Genomic DNA, 18,261 nt, shown 5'->3' with positions numbered 1-18,261 from the left:
TTATTTAACCACCAGTTAAACTCCCCGGGATGAAAAACTCCATACATTTCTCACAATTTTTTTCCCTCTGTTGGAAGCTCTAACTGCTCTTAATTCCAAAACTTTTATCTCAAGAGGTATGGAAATCAGTTGGAATAGTAAAGTATGAGCCTCACGTAAAGCAGCTGTTTATCGATTACTGATGTTGCTCTAAACTTTGTATCACACCCACAAATCAGCTTTAAAGCTGGGTGAGACAGCATGTATACTCAAACCACAGAATAAGGCTGCCCTCTGATGTAAGGCTTTCCTCGAGAGTAAATCCAATTATAAAAACACTCATTATGGTACACAAACTTTGATCCAAAAAAGAAAGCCCTCTTTAAAGTAGACAAAAATACGCATCTGTATGATATATTTATTTTACATGAGTACAAAGAAATAGGAAGAGGATTCGTTTTAATCAACATCTTCAAGCTAGATCTCAACAGTTTATATGTATGGATGTGACTTTCTTTTATGCTGGCATATCTTCACTTTTCTCAATTTGCCTGACATAAACAAGTTGACAAACTGTAACTTTTATTCAAAATACTGAGGCAGCAACAGTATCCAACCACACAAAACTAACACACTGTAATGCACCAGGCTGTGGAGGTGAGAACTCACAACTCTTGCTTTACAAAATTCAGCACATCTTCAACGTATAATAATTAACCTGTTTCAAGCATAAAGCTTTTTCACATTACTTTCAAATTCTGAAGATTACAAATGCACAAGCTTTGACTATCAATGAAGAAAATAAACCAAAAAGCTCAGTTTGGCAGTGAAAAAATACCAAAGTAAACATTATCAAATTTAGAAACTGTTAATTCAGTGCTGAGCTACTCGTTTTAAATGAGTTTGAATATTATGCAGCACTTAGATGGGGAAAGAAAGTGATTGGTATCGGTATTTAAAAGCTGAGTTGAGAAGAAGTGGGAGGTGAGCTATTACTAAAAAATGGTGCATAGAGTGGCTGTGTAGTGGAATGGTTAAGAAAACCCACCAAGGTGAGAATATGGATTGAAAGAACAACAAATGTTTACTTTGAGGTAAAAATTACCAATTTTAAGTCTTAAAGACTATACAGGCCCTTATACTTCGCTCACAGGGTCTATTACACAATCAGACAGTCTATTACACAATTACTATTTTGTCTGTATTTTATATTACTTGAGGATGCCTGATTAAAAAAAGAGGGCTCCAGCTAAATGTAATCACAATTAGAAGAGAGAAGACAAAACTCGGCACCAATTCTCCTTCAACACACTTCCAAACCCAGGTTGGAGCTTAATTCTGAAATGTTAGTGTACGTAGGAGTGAACTATTGGATGGCAAGTGACAATCAAATAATTGATTTACCCCAACATTTACAGGTGTGGTGGAATCTGAAAGCCGCCTGCAGGAATTCTCCGGTCCCTGACTTATCCCTTGCTTGATTGCGAGATCTGCCTCTCAATCCAAAAGTTTCCTAAGAGATCACAGGGCTTGTTTCAACAACTGAACTTGTTCCCAAATCACACGGGGAGGGCAACATCGCGTTATCCTTGTGCTCAGAGACAGGCAGCAAGAAAACACCACAGAAAGGGAGAGAAGCTGCAGGTTTCAGACATTGAACTTGCCAAGGGCCGTCCCCTTTAGAGCATCTTTACATCCGTGTCTCTGTGTACCAACTGCTAGTTTGCAATGCATGTTTCTCTAGAAGGAACAACCTTACAAGAAAATAAGGAAGCTTGTTTTGCCCTTTATGTAAAAAACTTTGTAAGCAATCCTATAGAACTGCATGAACAGTAACAGGGCAGTTTAAGAAATGTATGCGCATAAACCCGAATAAAAATGACAAAGAACGAGCTCTCAGCTAAAAATAGTTCTTACTGAAAAAAGTAATTTGTATCAATATCACCCCATAATATTATGCAGACGCCATTTTCTGCTTTTTATGTATATAATTATGGTTTGAGCTTTTTTACTCTGATAATATTTGCTTTAAATAAACAATGCAAGAAATTGTATGAATAGAAGAGATACAAAAAAACTGACTTTAATCATGTCTTAACTTGTAACAAAAGTCCTCCTTTGTTCCTTACACAACTACTGCTAATTTCTATTTAAAAGACTTGGTCACCAAAGGAACTCAAAGTATGTCACAAATGTTAATTAAACAAACCCTACAAACCTCATTTGTTAGCAGATTTGTTACAATTTTCAAGGCCAGTAACATGTCCTGGCACAAAGGGGCTAAATGAGTTGCCCACAGCAAATATGTCAGACACGGGGGATGAGACTCATCTTCTGGTCTTGATCTTAAGTCATTAAATTGTTTTGCTGTGCAGCTCCCAGTTGCTTTTCAGTAAAAGCATAAGAAAAATACCATAAGACACTGAAAACCTTTGAAATTCTGATGAATATGTCTCATTTTGTGGTGAACTGAACAAATTCATGAAAACTACAAAATGCTACTTTAAGGAATAACGCAGCTGGACACTAATTTGTGTGTTAACACTAATCATAAAACCTACTATAATCCATTGCTTTCTCTTTTCCTTTTTCAGTGATTTATTTGAAGGGGAGAAAAATTGCCCCAACACCAAATGTATCATCTGTCTCATAAATGTCACATCTTTTTCACAGCATTTGCCATCCTGCTGGTCTAACCACCAATCTGGACAGCAGTACAAAACAACAGGCATATTGTTAAATCTTTTGATAATAAAGCTTTATCTTGTAGACATGGGATTAAAGTTCTGAGCTGCACCATACTGCCAGGATTTTGGAGAAAGAGAGATGTAGATAATAGCCCATGTAATCTCCTCACCTACTTGTAAATAGCTTATCCTCATCACAAAACCACAGACAAATTCCCAATTTAAGATGAGTACAAATGGTTAAACATTGCAAGAGCACACAAACAATCTTAAGTACAGTAGTGTCCTTTAGCAAAACATATTTGGCGTGGGGAAGGCTGGAGGGCAATTAATGAAAGGCCTTACATCAACTTCCTTCCACAGGGCTTTGCTTTGTCTTTAAGCGGAGAAAACTGCTGCTTCACTAGATTCAAAGTTTAAGAAGTCAGGATGTAAATCACATTTTGCACAAAGGAAAGAGAAATAATTTCAAACTCCTTTCAAAAATTAAATGGGGAGAAGTGTGATACAATTTTTCTTCACTTAAAGAACTAAATACATTCTATGATTATCCTTCGTTTTGAAACTCAAACGTTCTGTATTTAAAGAAACACATTTGAAGAACCTCTTAAATACTTCCAGTGAGAGCACACTAATATGCATTAACGTGGTTCCTCTAAAGCAGCCACGTTTGTTCCTGGTTCAAAATGCTCACAGAGAGTCCCACTCTCCAGAAGGCCTGATTGCACCCATCAGCTGGGCTCCAGCTTCTGGAGGTCCTTCTCTATCAGAGAGAAGACCACAGGAACGGCAGCAGAGGAGCTCAGTATCAGCATCACGGGCAGCAGCTCCACGTCCCCCGTGACACTTCGAGCAGATTCTTGCAGAAAAAAACAGCAAGAGCCATCAGCTTTAGAAAGCAAGATCCTATGCTAAACTTACGTGCAAACTACAGTGCTTTCAGATGGCTGGAGCCTGTCATTTGCTGTAAAGTGGAATGAAATGCTGTATATTTCAGGAGTGGAGCTAAGCTCTTCATAACATACCTAAGTTCTTTTTAACATACAAAGTTGTCAGTATAGTTTAAATTAATCTCTTTTCTGCCTTGATATATCTTTTGGAAATACAGATAGTTGAAAACTTGTGTTAATAAAACAACGTTTGAAGATTTTTTGGAAATGTTTAAAAATTCTTTTCATAATTCAGTCATGAATAGGCTTAGGAATCTGAGAAACCAATTATACTGGTCCGAAACAGGTGTGAGATAGACAGTACCTGTCGTAGAGAGGAGAATCTCTGATAAATCTCCTTGGGTATTTTTTCTGTTATACAAATGTAGCTGACATGGGGCTTTATTTCCTGGCACACAAGCTCCTTTGAGAACTAATACATCCTCATACTGCCTAACAAACTTTAAACAAAATGTAAACAGCAACGTAATCACAATTTTGTGACACCTTCTCAACAAAGGTTGCCCAAGTTAGTCTATTCCTAAAATAAAAGAACAAAAATCAAAGATGGATAGAAGATGCACATTCTAGGAGTTTAAAGCTAAATTTAGGCTAAGCTTTATGTGGCCACACAGTACAGCCCTTTCCCTTGAAGAGTTTATCCCACGTTGATAAGGATAACTCAAAATTAGAGCCTCTGCAAATTAATGAGTCCAAAGGCTCACCATTGGACCAATTCCAGATTGCTCATCAGTGGAGTTGGCTGGACTTGCAGCAAGTGCATCCTGAATGACTTAGCAGGAAAGTAGGAATTTTATTCCCTTTGAAGACCAAAGTTAAGATCTTAGAAGCACTGTATTTTTCTTGCTGTTCTTCCCTAGTACTTCACACCTGTCCCATAACATATTAATGGAGAGTTTTAATCCAAACCCTCACAACGTAGTCCTTAAATTCCAATTATTACAATATTACAATGTACCTACAAAAAACCAAAGACAACGGTACATAACAGGATATCCTGGGCTTGGTTCATCGTGTACTAAAACCACCCCTAGCTCTGCTCTGAAAGCACTTATGGGCCTTTGAATGGATAAAAATTACAGTTAAGAGATTAGGGGAAAAAAGCATGCTTTAGAGTTTTCAGGTTTTTTAGACATTCTGTTTAGTCACCGCCTTTTTTTAAAATGGATTAGCCATTTAAACCCTTCTCCTCTTAAGTACTATAAAGAGAAATTCCTCTAATCCACAAGAATTTTGATTTACCTGTTTGTAGAAGCCTTTTCAGCTAGCAGTATCTTACAACCGTCTCATTTTAAAAGCAGTCAGACACCAGTGAATTACAAGCCTTTAAAAAAATTCCCCCACTGCCCACTAGAGATCTTTACAGACTAACTTCAAAAGATATGTACCTCCTCTTCTGTTTAATACAGTTTTCGCTCATTTTGTACAATTAGGAATGCCACCACTCAAATATAGAATAGTTGGAAAGAAAATCACCACATTAGAAAACCAAAGGTTAAGTAGAAATGGAAATGTCTTCCACCTTCCATGGCAGCGTAGAGTACAGCACAATGGTTTTCTTTGAAGTTCAACACTGGACTTTCCATGGCAGCGTAGAGTACAGCACAATGGCTTTCTTCGAAGTTCAACACTGGACTATATGAGAAGCAGCAGTGAAGCAGTAACTGTGAAATAAATATTCTAGGGATTCTAAGCAGCAAGTAAAGGACTGATCACACTTACTTAAAAGGAATCCGTGAAATCGCATTCAAATTGGTGGGAGAAGTCACCGCTTGAAGAACATTTTCAAGGGCAGTCAGTCCTCCTGCAGCCCGAAATGCTATTTGATCTGCCGTGTTCTAGATAAACACAAACACAGAAGAGAACCAACAGAAATTAAAGAAATTCCTACATAAAAGATATGCCTGATAGAAAATTGTCCTGAGCTTTGTCAATGTAGAAAATCCTTAAATAAATGTATATATCATGTTAAACACCTCTGAAAAAGAGCATTTTTACTGCCAGTGCAGAGAGAAAACTATTGTCGGAGCAGGAGTTGAAATTTTCAGGTGCTATTTTTTGCAGAGATCATATACACATATCAAATACTACGTAATTAATACAGTTGAATACATTATTTTCTGTAATGACGCATTGTCCTAGGGATTTTAATAAAGTTAATCTTTATCTGTTGCTGTTATCTTTGTAGCTACTCTTCATGGGTCTGTACATGATTTAAAGAATACAGACAATCTCTAATGAGTAATTCTCCTTCTTACAAACTTCTCCAATAGGAGACAACTTCCAGGCTTGCTCCCTGATTTGTTCATTATATGCACAAAATAGCTGAGGCAGATCACTCCAGAACGGGAGCCCCATCCCTGGGCCGAGGGTCCCTGGATACATGTTCCACACAAACCAGCCCCTGGAAGTGAAGTTGCTGATCTGGAAGAAAGCCCAGCAGCATCACTGCTCAGATGTCCCATTTTATCCTTAATCTTAGGAAGACAGAAGTGTTGCCTGACAGATGCTGCTGATGATACAAGTTGGTTAGCTGTTGTGTCTTCCCAAATTAATTGCTTGGAGTTTAAGCATCAGGTTAAAAGTCTGGATGTGATTTTTGGTAGTGCTTCAACTACGGGAAACCGTAGAGGTAATGTTTGAAAATATTACCTAGATGACTGGTGTAGTTTACCAATCTGGCAACTCCAACTTCTTACCTCCCCCCCATCCTCTGTCTAATCCACTGCTTGCAGCTCATTTGAAATACAGCAGAATGAATGAACATTTTTAGCTTTGAGGTATGACATTCACATCCACCTTGTTATGCATTCGTTATAAATGGAAATGTTCAGTTTAAACCAGTTTTGTATGTGTTCCCAGCTCTCTAGTTTAGCTTTTCTTTATTCTAGATATCCCCTTTGAATTTCCATTTGGCAGAATAGGGAGATGTAGGAAATAATCCTACCATTATTCCTACGGTTTGCAAATGACCAGGATTTTAGAACTTACTCATGCCTTTTTTCTTTCATACAAAATTGTTTTTATCTCCTACTGCTTAAAATAAATCATGTAAGATCTTTTTCTTCTCCACTTTTAAGTTGCTAATTTTGAGTAACCTTATTGGCTGTTTGTATTTACTCATCTTAATTTCAACAATGATGAAATAATTGTCTTTTTTTCAATGCTGCAAGCATTAGACATGGGAAAAAATGGGAATTGTTCTATAAATACAATCACTGTTAGTCTGTAAGAATGCACTATGCTATAACAGAAATAAAAAAATATACTGTATAATAGAAAAAAACCCTAATGACTCTGGTAATAAAATCTTTCTTTGAACAATTAGAAACACAATTGAGCAATATCTAATATGATTTAGGAGAGAAACATTTTTCCCTCTGAGAATTAGACATTGATATGTAAACACAAAAGTACATGTTACTCTTTTATTTTTTTAAATCATGCAACTTTCTCTCCACTGAGTTTCTTTCAAACAAATATCTCTATTCTATTTAAATTATTTTTTCCAAGCTCCAGAAAAACTGTTTAAACAAGGAAGTTAGATATTCAAAAATAAACCATTTTCCACAATTAATATGAATTGCATGTAGATTTTTAGACAGCCAAAAGGTTTACCTTCAGAGGAGTAACTAGCCTCAGGTGAACAGAAATCTGTGTCCCAGCTCACCAAGCAGTTCAGATAATCAACCACTGATTTCCTACAAGCTAACTGATAAATACAATTTCTAACAGTCAATTTTATTCCAGTTTGCCCAGTAAACATGCCTTAACTGAAGTTCCACTCCTATACTCCTCCTTTACTTCCTCTCCCTCCCTTCCAATCCAGAAAAACTTCCAGCAACAACCAAAAAAGCCCCCTTTAGCTGCCCTTGGCTGGGGATACAGCCAGCCTGCAGCAGGTCAGGGACAGAGCTGCAGTAAGCACTGCCCCCCCTGCAACCTTCCCACCCACCTCCTGGCAAAGCCCTCACACTCCGGCCACAAATCAGAGAATATCCCTGGAGCACCTTGGCTGACGGCCACAGCTCTCAAACCTCCTCCTCTTCCTCCCGGCTCCACCAGCGCTGCAGAGCAGGTCAGCACCCCTAGACAGGGCCCGGGGCATTTCGAACAGATCGATTTTCACTTCAGTTTAAAACTTAATAGTGTAAAGAGAGATTTTGTTATTTCAAGTGTGCATTTTCCTTGGTAATCAACGTACACAGGTAACCAGGGCAGACAAGGATTTCTGCAAGTGAGCGGCACGCGGCACCGCAGCACACCAACGGGAGAGACACCCCTGATTTATTTGCTACAGTATTTGTTAGTGCTGCTCCACTTTTGAATGTGCCAAGCACTTCCCACTTCTCACTTTCCCTATTTCTCATGGGAGATTATGCCACAACCTATTAGCTCTCGTGGTGAAGAAGTCTCTCCTGTCATTTAGACCAAATATGCCCTTTCTTGATTTCATCCCATTACTCTGAGTTATATCCCCTTTTATTGCACTCGTTTTGTTTCTCCCCTTAGTAATTACTCCATTCTTGAAATCGTACACTCTTACATCTTCCTACTTGGCTTGTTTCTCAACTCTATATATTCATTAAAGTTAAACCCATCCTTTCATTTTTCTCATGTAAACTTGTATCTGTGATTTTTTTCCAGAACTCCTCTTTTCTCCATCAATACTTAGTAATGAAGTGTCCAGATAGGAACTTCCTCCTGCCCAAATCAGTCACCAGTCAGGCTGAAAGAAGCTATAAGGTCTCCCTATTCTGAGAGAAGATCCTCATTTATCTATTTTAAAAGAATATTAATCTTTTGAAGCTGTTTGACTTCCTACATGCTCTCTGTCCACGTCAATCTGGAGCATCAATTTTATAGACAGATTTTTTTCAGAGTGCCTGTTTCATTTATGTCTAATACTTTGCTAAAATACAAGTATACTTTGCAAAATGCGAATTTACATTGTAAAGAACTTCCTTCACTACTACAGTTTTATATCAAGCAGAAGCAAGTTTGCAATTTACCCCACTTTATATGATTTAGCTGTATGTCCTATTATTCTCCTCTCTAGATTACTGATAAAAATTAATCAGTGTTTTGATGTTTAGCCATCAGGGAAATAAATCCCTAACTATGTGCATGGAAGAGAGAGGGGGAAAAACCTTCAATGAAAGGAGGAAACAAAGGGGCAGCGAAGTCGGGAAGACACATGAGCACAGTATTTGTTCACTGCGCTTACAAAGGCCTATAAAACTGCCACTCAGGGATTAGGAATACACGACTTTTGCCATGATATTTAATATATTTATCTCCAAAAATTCTTTTAAGACGGAGAACTCCAAGAGCTTTTAACCCTTCTATGAAAAGGCAATGTTAATGAGCAAAGTAATGGCTGGCACACAGTGCTTGGGAGTGACCTTGGCCACCACCCAAGTGTCCTGCTCTCAGGAGTCCCAGGGTCAGGGCTGGCTCCTGGAGCGTGGCCTGGGGGCAGGGGAGGTCATGGGAACCACAGGGCAACGTGCCCCGTCCCCAAAGGAGCAGGAGAGACACTGGGATATTGCGTTACTGGCGTCTTCAGAGGGAATACCGCGCTTCCGGAGCAAACAGGGAAACAAGGAATCGGGCAGAGGCAATTCCCTCGGCTATCCACAGTACTAGACCTCATACTCATGAGCTGTATAGAAAGAATGAACAGTATTAAATCTCCCCAACACTGAAAAATATCCTCATTCTACCTCTGAAGTATAGCAGCCAAATAATACCATTTTAAAAAAAATATTTTGAATTACTTCCTACTTGAGGCAATTTCCAAATTTTGAAGTATTTATGTATTCAGCTAAAGAAAACACACAGGAGCAGGCTATCTCGTCCAATTTGTCTTTCTTCCCAAAATTAACCTATATCCTTCAAAATACAATCCAAACTCAATGTTCTGTAGTGCTAAAGCTTTATATTAGCAGATACATATTAAAATATAACAGAAATTCAAAAGAAGTAGACTGAGGCATGTAAATTACTCAAAGCCCTTCATGTAATATTCTTATTTAAATTGGTTCCCACTTGCAGCTGTGTCAGAAGCAAAGACCCATCCAGGTAACCACGACTTTTACTCCGGGAGCACCCAAGGCACTGAGCAGATCAGGCACCATTTAAACATGAAAAATGCAGATCCTGCAGGGATTAAATATCTGAAAAGTGCATAAACCACTATGGCACATTTTTGCTGCTTAAAAGTATCCTCCAGGCTTCTAACTTAGTCTCCCAAATTACTTAACTAGATGTTTATGAAACTTTTCATAATTTTACTACAGAAGCTGCTCTTTGAGTGGCTGCATATTTGGACTGGGAAGGTTATTCAGCAAAGGCAATTGATATAACAGAATTCATGTTTGTTGAACGAAAGAAATTACATAAGCATCTGGTTTTCAAACTGTCTGAAGATTTGACTTGCTTACACATGTTTTTAGATATTCACAAGTACTTCAAATAACATTAGTAAACAATTTGATTTCTAAGTAACAAAAGCATTTTAAAGCTTTGAAGCTACCTGGTCATGCAATAGAGCAGGGACAAATGAACAGGGAGGCAAAAATAATTATTACTGTCATCTATTTATTTTTTAACAGAGATAGGAGGAGACACAAAAACCTTGGGGATGCCACCTAGATGTGTCCTAACCATTACAAAAACAATAACAGAGATGTAGCCTTCAAAACAGCAGCTGTAGCACTCAAACCAACACATGAAAGACTCTTGTTTTCCTTATCCCTCTCACGTCTGTATCAGTGTGAAATACAGTGGTTTTGTTTGTGCAGGAGGGAAGCCAACACAGCTGATGGGCTACTAAGTATGCATTCTCAATCTTTAGACCATTATAAACTTGTAATTTAAAGCATACAGCAACTAATTTCAGCAGAACAGTGCATGAATCAAGTAATCTTAGCAGAGTGTGTGTGTGTGTGAACTAATGCATGTGTGGCAAAGTAAACAGAAATAATAAATTCAACAAATCATGTAACCATTTTATGGATTAACTATGACCTAAACATTTTCAGAAACTTTAAATTAATCTTCTTTAAAAAAAATATGACAAACAATCAGAAGCTGGGCTAGCGTGGCTGACATACACCTACCTGTTATAACACCTTAATGGATTTGAATTCCCCTTCTCTCCTCTCCTACGGCTTGAGTGACAACTGACTAATAGGATTACAGGCTCCGTTCCAATAATACAGCTCAGCTACATGCCAGCAAAAAATGACAGCCTAAACCTGAATTACATGGCCTGGGAATCCATCCAATTATTAACTAAAGTAACTGTTATTACCTAACCTAATCAAAGGAGAAGCAGCTGTTAATCTTTGGTGGCCTGCAGTGTAGTAGCGGTCAGACTGGATGAACTGTCTTTGTACTTGACTCCTCTACAGACAATAATTATGTCCTTTGTGATCAAGAAGGAAGGGCTTCCTAACCTTTCAGACAGAGGCGGCAGATGGGGAACAACTGTTTGTGTGTTCATTAATAAGATAGGGTGGATTTTATCAGGGTTTGGCATCTGTGGCACCTTCAGAAGCACCACTTACCCAATGATACAAGTATGTTTGGCAAATTCGAAAATTAGCAGACTAACTAGAAAGTTCAAAATAATGTTTTCATCTCATTATCTGACATTTGGTAGAAAAAAAATACACACAGCTAAAAACTAGTGATTTACATACATGCCTCATCATACCTATCATGGTCAGTAAAGAAATACATGAAAAGGCCAGCTGACCCGTGCTGTTACTTTGCTGGGTTTGGTTTACCTCATTAAAGCAGTCAGATAATATAAACTGTATGCTTCTGAAAGAAAACTGAATCAGGGGAAAAATCTCTGATGTATTTACACAAGTCAATGGCTAATTCAAAGTAATAGAAAGTGAAATAAAGCAAGCATCAATTAGTAACAGCTTTTGGTTTCTGTGTACAACACTCCAGGACAGGAGCAAGACCCAGAGCACCGTCCTGCGCCGCCGCTCCCCTTTACACAGGACATTGGGCAAACTGGAAGATTTGCAAAGCAGAAGATCCGAGGTCAGAGAAACCTGCCTCATCATGAAACCCCACAGAAGTACAATTTACTTTATGCTGGGGAAAGTAAAAACATGATGGGCTCACAGTGTGGAAGTACCTGAAGCAAAGATCATCTCTGATGATGCACAGTAACAGCTGCTATTTGGAAGCTGAAGCTTCAGGAGTTCAGGTAAGAATAAAATGATTTTTTTAATGCCAAGGCTAATTAATGACAAGCGTAATATACTTAGGATATAGTCGACTCTCAATCATTTGAAGTTTTTAAATCAAACCTGATTATCTCCTAGAAAAATATGATCGTAGTTAAATCATAATTTATTAATTTGGTGCAAGAGTTATTGGGTGAAATCCAATGTCCTGGACCAAAGTACTCACTTCCATACATTTCTCCTGTTAAAGTATTATTATTAGTTAATAAGGAGGAGCAGAATCAGAAATAACGCAGAGCTTTGACAACCGAAATGATTTAATGTCAGCTTTACCACCTCTGTGCTATGGAACTTTAGCACCTCACATTTTGACTATTTAAAATCTTTTTGAACTAACTTAAATACTCCTGTGTCAGCCCTCCCTCTAAGACAAACCTCCACAATCGATACTTTTATGGAGATTAGAAAAGAGTATTTTCCTTCATCAGCCAAAAGAAAGCTTTCTGTTAGTCCTGCCCACTGTGTCCGAATAAGAAGCCGATCTGGAAAGCCTGTTTGAACAGACCTCAGGAACTAAAACTATACAAAAGAAAATATTTCTGAATGAAACCCAAGTACTTTGAAACATTCTGACTTCTATTTCTGAAAGAACACACCGAACTTGTGCAACTCTATTCCACACTTGTTAAAGTGTTCACTGAAGGAAGAAATAATAACTAATTAGCAAAATATAGTTGAAATACATTTTAAGAATTTTCCTCTTTCCTTTTATCTAGTGTTTGAAGATACTATCTAAAATGCCAGGGGCTAAGAAATGCAGTTCAAAGCTCCCTTGGAAAAACAAACCAGACAACTGAATCCTGGGCTGGATCCTCCTTCCCTCTCCCTCCCCCCCTTTTAAAATAAATACACAGTATATCTACATGCACATACAAACCCATAGATATGTTTGCGATTGTAGAAAATCTACACACTTTGATTAGTCCTCTAGACATAAAACTACACAGTGAAAATCACTGTAGAGTGTGCCAAAATAATATTTTGTATTAAAACAGCCAATTTTTGTTCCCTGTAATAATTCTCTCTAGTGAAATCAGTACTATAATAATACCCGATTCCATCCGAAGATCTCAAACTGGTTTTCAAACGTGAGTGACTTCACCCACAGTAGAATTTCAAGCACTGAACATCAATGGGAAACTACTTTGGGATTAAAACATGAGCTAGAATTGCCTCAGCAGCCTTTGCACACCATTGTGGGGAGGTATTCATCCATGTGAAGGACCTATGTCTCACGTATTTACATCAACTCCTCCCTCATGCATGGCTTACATGTTCAAGTAATGAGCCTTATCTTGAAGGTGTTTTGCTCCCTGCAGGATGTTCAGTATTTTGCACACTCCCCTGTAGAGCTCAGCCTTGAGCATATAAGCTTTTTGGATAACACGGGTTTTTGCACTTGAATTGTTAAAGTATGCGAACTGCAACTTCACATATATTTAGTATAAAGGAAGACAAATATCGAAGTACAACAAAAAGGAACGGTGAAAAAGCAGCTGATGCATCACTCATACAACAATAAAAAATGACACTGACTTCATTTTTAAATACAATGACAAATAAAAAAAAGAAGTGGCATTTACTATTATACTCTGAAAGTACATTATTGACAAGCGACTTAAAATTGGTCCAGGCCCAGGGACTAAGAAGTTGATTCTTAACCTTGTCCTGCAAACACTAAATGTCATGTGCTCATAAATTTAACTTCTGTCTATGCACATCATATACTTTGTTTGCTGTTCTTTTTCCAAAATTCTGCCCATATTATAAGGTAAACCATACTGGATAGGGCTCTTTACTGGATCACTCTATTATCTCATTAATAAGACGAACCTTATTTACACAATCTCCTTCCAAGTCCTGCAGTGTCTTTTCAGTTCAACAGTAAAATCACAGAGAAGCCCTCTATTAACACTGCTGTCGAAAAGGACAGGAGCCTCACAATCCTGTTTGGGACATTTCAGGAGTCAGTGAAAGCCATAAAGGAGAGACAGGTAAAGCAGTGGATTCCATGTTATCTGTTCAGCTGCTTTCACTCATGTTCAATAGACTAAGGGGAAACAGCCAATATTGCTTGGAAAAATGAGAATTCTCCTTACAGATGTTGCAAAAGGCAGCACTGAGCACTGCAGCACTTGTGCCTATTAAAAATAAATGTTCAGTCTATTTATAAATAACAGGGCATCTAGTAAGTGCATCAATTACAGAAGGATAAAGGTTTAAATCTCTAATACAAGGAACAACTGCTTCTAGACCTCCATAATAGCTCCATTAGCTAAGGCCAATTTGACTTTTTCTGAAAAACCTCCTAAATAGAAGCTCCCAAACGAGTATCTAAAAAGGACATTTACATTATCTTGTCCTGTTCTCCCTCAGCAGTTTATTGGACACGAAATTGTCCAGTGAGTAGGAAAGGTACAGATCTCTTGCAACACTGAATCTTAAAAGCCCATGGCTGACATTTCACTCGTGGCAGCTCTCAGCTACTAGAAAGCAGCACTGATTTCAGCTGAACTGAACTATGACAACCAGTGCAATCCAGGAAGACTAAAGACACTAAAATTATGTGGGAGAAGACATATAGAGAGGGAGCTACAGTTGTTCAAAGACCTGCAGTGCAGTCGAGAGCACTTGAATTCTGAACACAGCTTTCACACCGATTGCCTTGGGGAGATGAATAATGTGGGTTTGTGGAGCACTGCAAACATGGGAACAGGCAACAGAGACACGGATCAGTGATATGTTCTCAAGTCTGAAGTGACGGACTCAAATCAGACGTAGAATTTTAAGAATACTTTCAAAAAAATGTGTGTGTATATATACCACGTGTGGATACATATAGCAACAGGCTAAATGAAATACAAAATTCAGTTCTTTAGAAACTATAGTAATAATTACTTTATCGTGAGCTTTAAATTGGCATCTACTCATTAGCAGAAACATGCCTGCGTGGGGCATTTTCTCATCGCTGACAAATCAGTGTCTGTACTTTAGTGACATGAAAACATACCCCTTGTCCTGTAAATGCTTAGTGAAGACACTTTGCATACCTTGAAGGAATATATATCCATTATATCCACTCTGATATCATGTATTAGTTCTAAACTGACACAGAAGGAAAAAAGCCTGATCTGACAGCAAAAGGGCACAAATAGCACAGCGTATGTGCACTGGAAGCTAAAAACATTTAACTGCATCCCACTGAACCAGGAACCAACACACAGGAGTCTTAACTACACACATTGTGCACAGTAAATTAACCTCTGAATAATCTTGGAATAAGTACACTGCAGAGCTTATCTGTGAACTGGACTTGCCTTTTAATACCATTTCCAGCAAACAAGTTAAAAAATAGTCTGTGGCTGACCTCTAGTAACAAGTTCCTATTTATATGTTCATCTTGAGAAAAAGGTTAATCCACAGATTATAGAAACTTCGGGCAAATGAATTATTGATGATATAAAGGTGCCTTGACCAACCTGTAACACACAACACACGTGACCTATTGACTTGCTCCTGGTAGTGATGGGGAATGGCTGTTTGGGTGGAAAATGCTGTCCAGAGAGCTCCTCCTGTGTTTGCACAGTTGCTGTTACTATCAGACCCGCTGCCACAGCCCATCACATCAGAAGTTTCTACTACCAGTAGCAGGTTGGACCACACGCAATTAAGATGGTAGGTAAGTACAATACCCCACAGTCCAGGCTTTGAACGCTGCTGAACCTTCTTCAAACCAGGTTTTAGTGGGACTGTGCATCATTGGCACTCAGTGCTGAACAACATACATTCAAAATCCCTAGTCTCCCCAGTTAAAGGCTTTAAAGAAATGAATTAATTTCAAGAAGGGTTACTTATACCTCAGAGTTTCCATCAGTTATATCTGCTTCATCACTTCTTGAGATCACACTCTGAACTCAGGTTCTGACCTTCCTAAGAACAGCTAAAGACTCCATTAACACTTGCAACAAAGGAAGCATAAATACAGAATTCTCTATGTTACCTTCTGTATTAGCAAAATTATTAGATTTTTGGTGATAAAATACAGAGTTCCAAGGGCCTGAATTCTAGTTTTAGCTGGTAAAACAGACTTATTTTTAAGTTTCACAATTCAACACACTTCATAAAGTTTGGATTTTGACTTGAAATAATTTTTAAACTGTTATAATTCAGCTTTACATTTGATTAATAACTTCCCCTCATGTGGCAGCACTGTAGCTCTGGAACTGGCTACTGCAGGAATATCCAAAGTTGAAAAATTAATGAAGTGATTAAAGAATTAATCCATTCTTTGTATAGAAATTCATCATATGTTTACCTAAAATGAAGCTTACAGTTATAACTTCTGATTAGCTGTTTAAAAAAAAATAGTAGCAACTACTTGCATAAAGAACAACACCCCCACACGTTGATGAAAGCACAATTAAGATAGCGTGTGAGTCTTTATTTTTTAAACACTTTGGCCATAAAACGCCCACTGGCCAATACAAAAGAAGGCTTTTTGGTGTAAACCAATGCGCTGTGTATCAAAATCTTCCTTTGGCCAAGAGCCAAAAGACACATATCACATATGTAAAGAGAAAGGCAGTAGGTCACAACATGACAGCGCCAATGACTCCGCAGGGTCCCACTGCACGTTGGGAGGGTGGAGGTGGAAAAGGCAAAGGACTGATGTGGGGCTCGGAGGCCTTTGCCAGCTGGTTTTCATCCTCAGCCAGGAACGTGCCTCCCGAGCTGCTGCCAGAGGCCAGCCCTGCTGCTGGTCCTGGGACACTCCTGCCACCAAGCTGACCTGCTGCTCAGGCACTGGAGACTGGCCACCCCCAGCTGCACTACACATTAGTATAAAATGCAGAGAGCATGAACAGCAGCACCTCATAAACCTGCCCGTTTAACTGTGAGCATGTGAGTACTTCTTAAAAAAAAAAAAAAAAAAAAAGGAAAAAAAAAGACTATTGTGTATGTGTGTACTTCTATTGTTTCCTATAGAACGTTCTGTGTGATTGCACATTTAAGCCTTGCCAGGATATATACTGATCACCTATATAAACATCCTAATGCACTGAAACCAGGAGACACGCTGCTTGCTGTAAGCAGCTCAGTAGGAAAAAAAAGCTGTGTAATTTCTAAGCACGTTGGCACGTGAAGTGTCACGGAATTGGCTGAACCTGACGTCAGCGAGACGAAGGCAAGTACTCCAACAGGAGCACTCAAATGGAACAAAATTGGGCCCTGTTTGTCCAATCCAAAAATCAACCACATTTTAAAGTCTGTTTTAAACATAGCCATAACTAAGCACAGAACTTTTGAGAATTAAACTGCAAATTAATTCAGCAGGCAATGCCTTTGGCCTTAAAAGTCATATCAGTATTAACCAAATTAAAATCTTACGTAAGCATTTTTCTTCCAAAAAGAAAATTTGACTTCTAAATGGATTTATTACTTCTAAGGATTAAAAGGACACCCTGTTGTCTCTGCCAGTAGTGTCCTCTAGTGGAGAAATGGGAGATACTCAGTAAACAAGAAAACAAGAGGCTGCGTCACCGAAACCACCCTGACAAGGAAAACACAAACACCTCTCCCTCACAAGCCTATACAAAAGCCTATAAAAGTTTGGCATCTTGACCAGCTTTTAATTACTATAAGAGTGCTTAAACATAAGTAACTTTTTAAAGCTTCAGTCAGCCTGGGAAATGAATCAGTGAGGCTGCACACAATAATTGGTTGAGCATGCTAAAAAATACACAGATAACGTACCAGTGTGTATATGCATACGATCATAAAATATAGACAATGTGGCTATAATTTGGGTAAAGTCACCAGCCCACGACTTAGGTAAATTCACTAAAACAGTAATTTTCACCCTTTTCCACATACAATGCCCTATGATGTTTTTTTCTGATTTAGTAAGAGGGTGACAGATAAACTGACACCTCCTGTGCTCTGCAGCCCTCAAGGTATCAGACTTCATGTATCATGTATCAGACTTTATGCTGGGTTTCTTCTAGAGGAGTAGTTACCCTTAACACTTCAGCTTAACTAACTAGTGACTCTACCTCTGCTACTGAAATGCTACTGCTACTATTCTATTCACAACTCCCAAAATCATCTATTATTGTCTACCTCTCTCCATCTCTTCCTTTTCCTACATAAAAGCCAACCAAAATAATTTTATGTAGAAAAAAATAAATCATCACTGGTTTGTTTTTTTTTTTGGACCACAGATTTTTGCCACCATCTCATTCTCAGCTGACCTTTTAATGCTCCAAATACAAGAATTATTAATTTTGAAAATATTACTCATTGCTCTGCCTGCTAACACTCCTGCTTTCTTTGGAGACACTGGTCAACCTTGCCTCTAAGGAGTCTGGCTGA

At 38.4% G+C, this 18,261-nt stretch overlaps 1 protein-coding gene across 1 annotated transcript in view; it reads right to left on the bottom strand.

Annotated features, from left to right (window-relative positions):
- Positions 1-18,261, bottom strand: part of SCAPER (S-phase cyclin A-associated protein in the ER) — a 183,964-nt gene that overhangs the window by 65,160 nt on the left and 100,543 nt on the right. The window contains exon 24 of the mRNA XM_014944728.1: positions 5,339-5,454. Within this exon, the coding sequence (XP_014800214.1) occupies positions 5,339-5,454 (116 nt within the window). The remainder of the gene's footprint in view (positions 1-5,338; positions 5,455-18,261) is intronic.

The sequence above is a fragment of the Calidris pugnax genome, unplaced genomic scaffold (genome assembly GCF_001431845.1).
Source record: "Calidris pugnax isolate Ruff unplaced genomic scaffold, ASM143184v1 scaffold70, whole genome shotgun sequence".
In the NCBI taxonomy this organism is placed as follows: Eukaryota; Metazoa; Chordata; class Aves; order Charadriiformes; family Scolopacidae; genus Calidris; species Calidris pugnax.
Note: the sequence above shows the minus strand (reverse complement) of the source record. Positions and strands in the feature narration are given on the sequence as shown.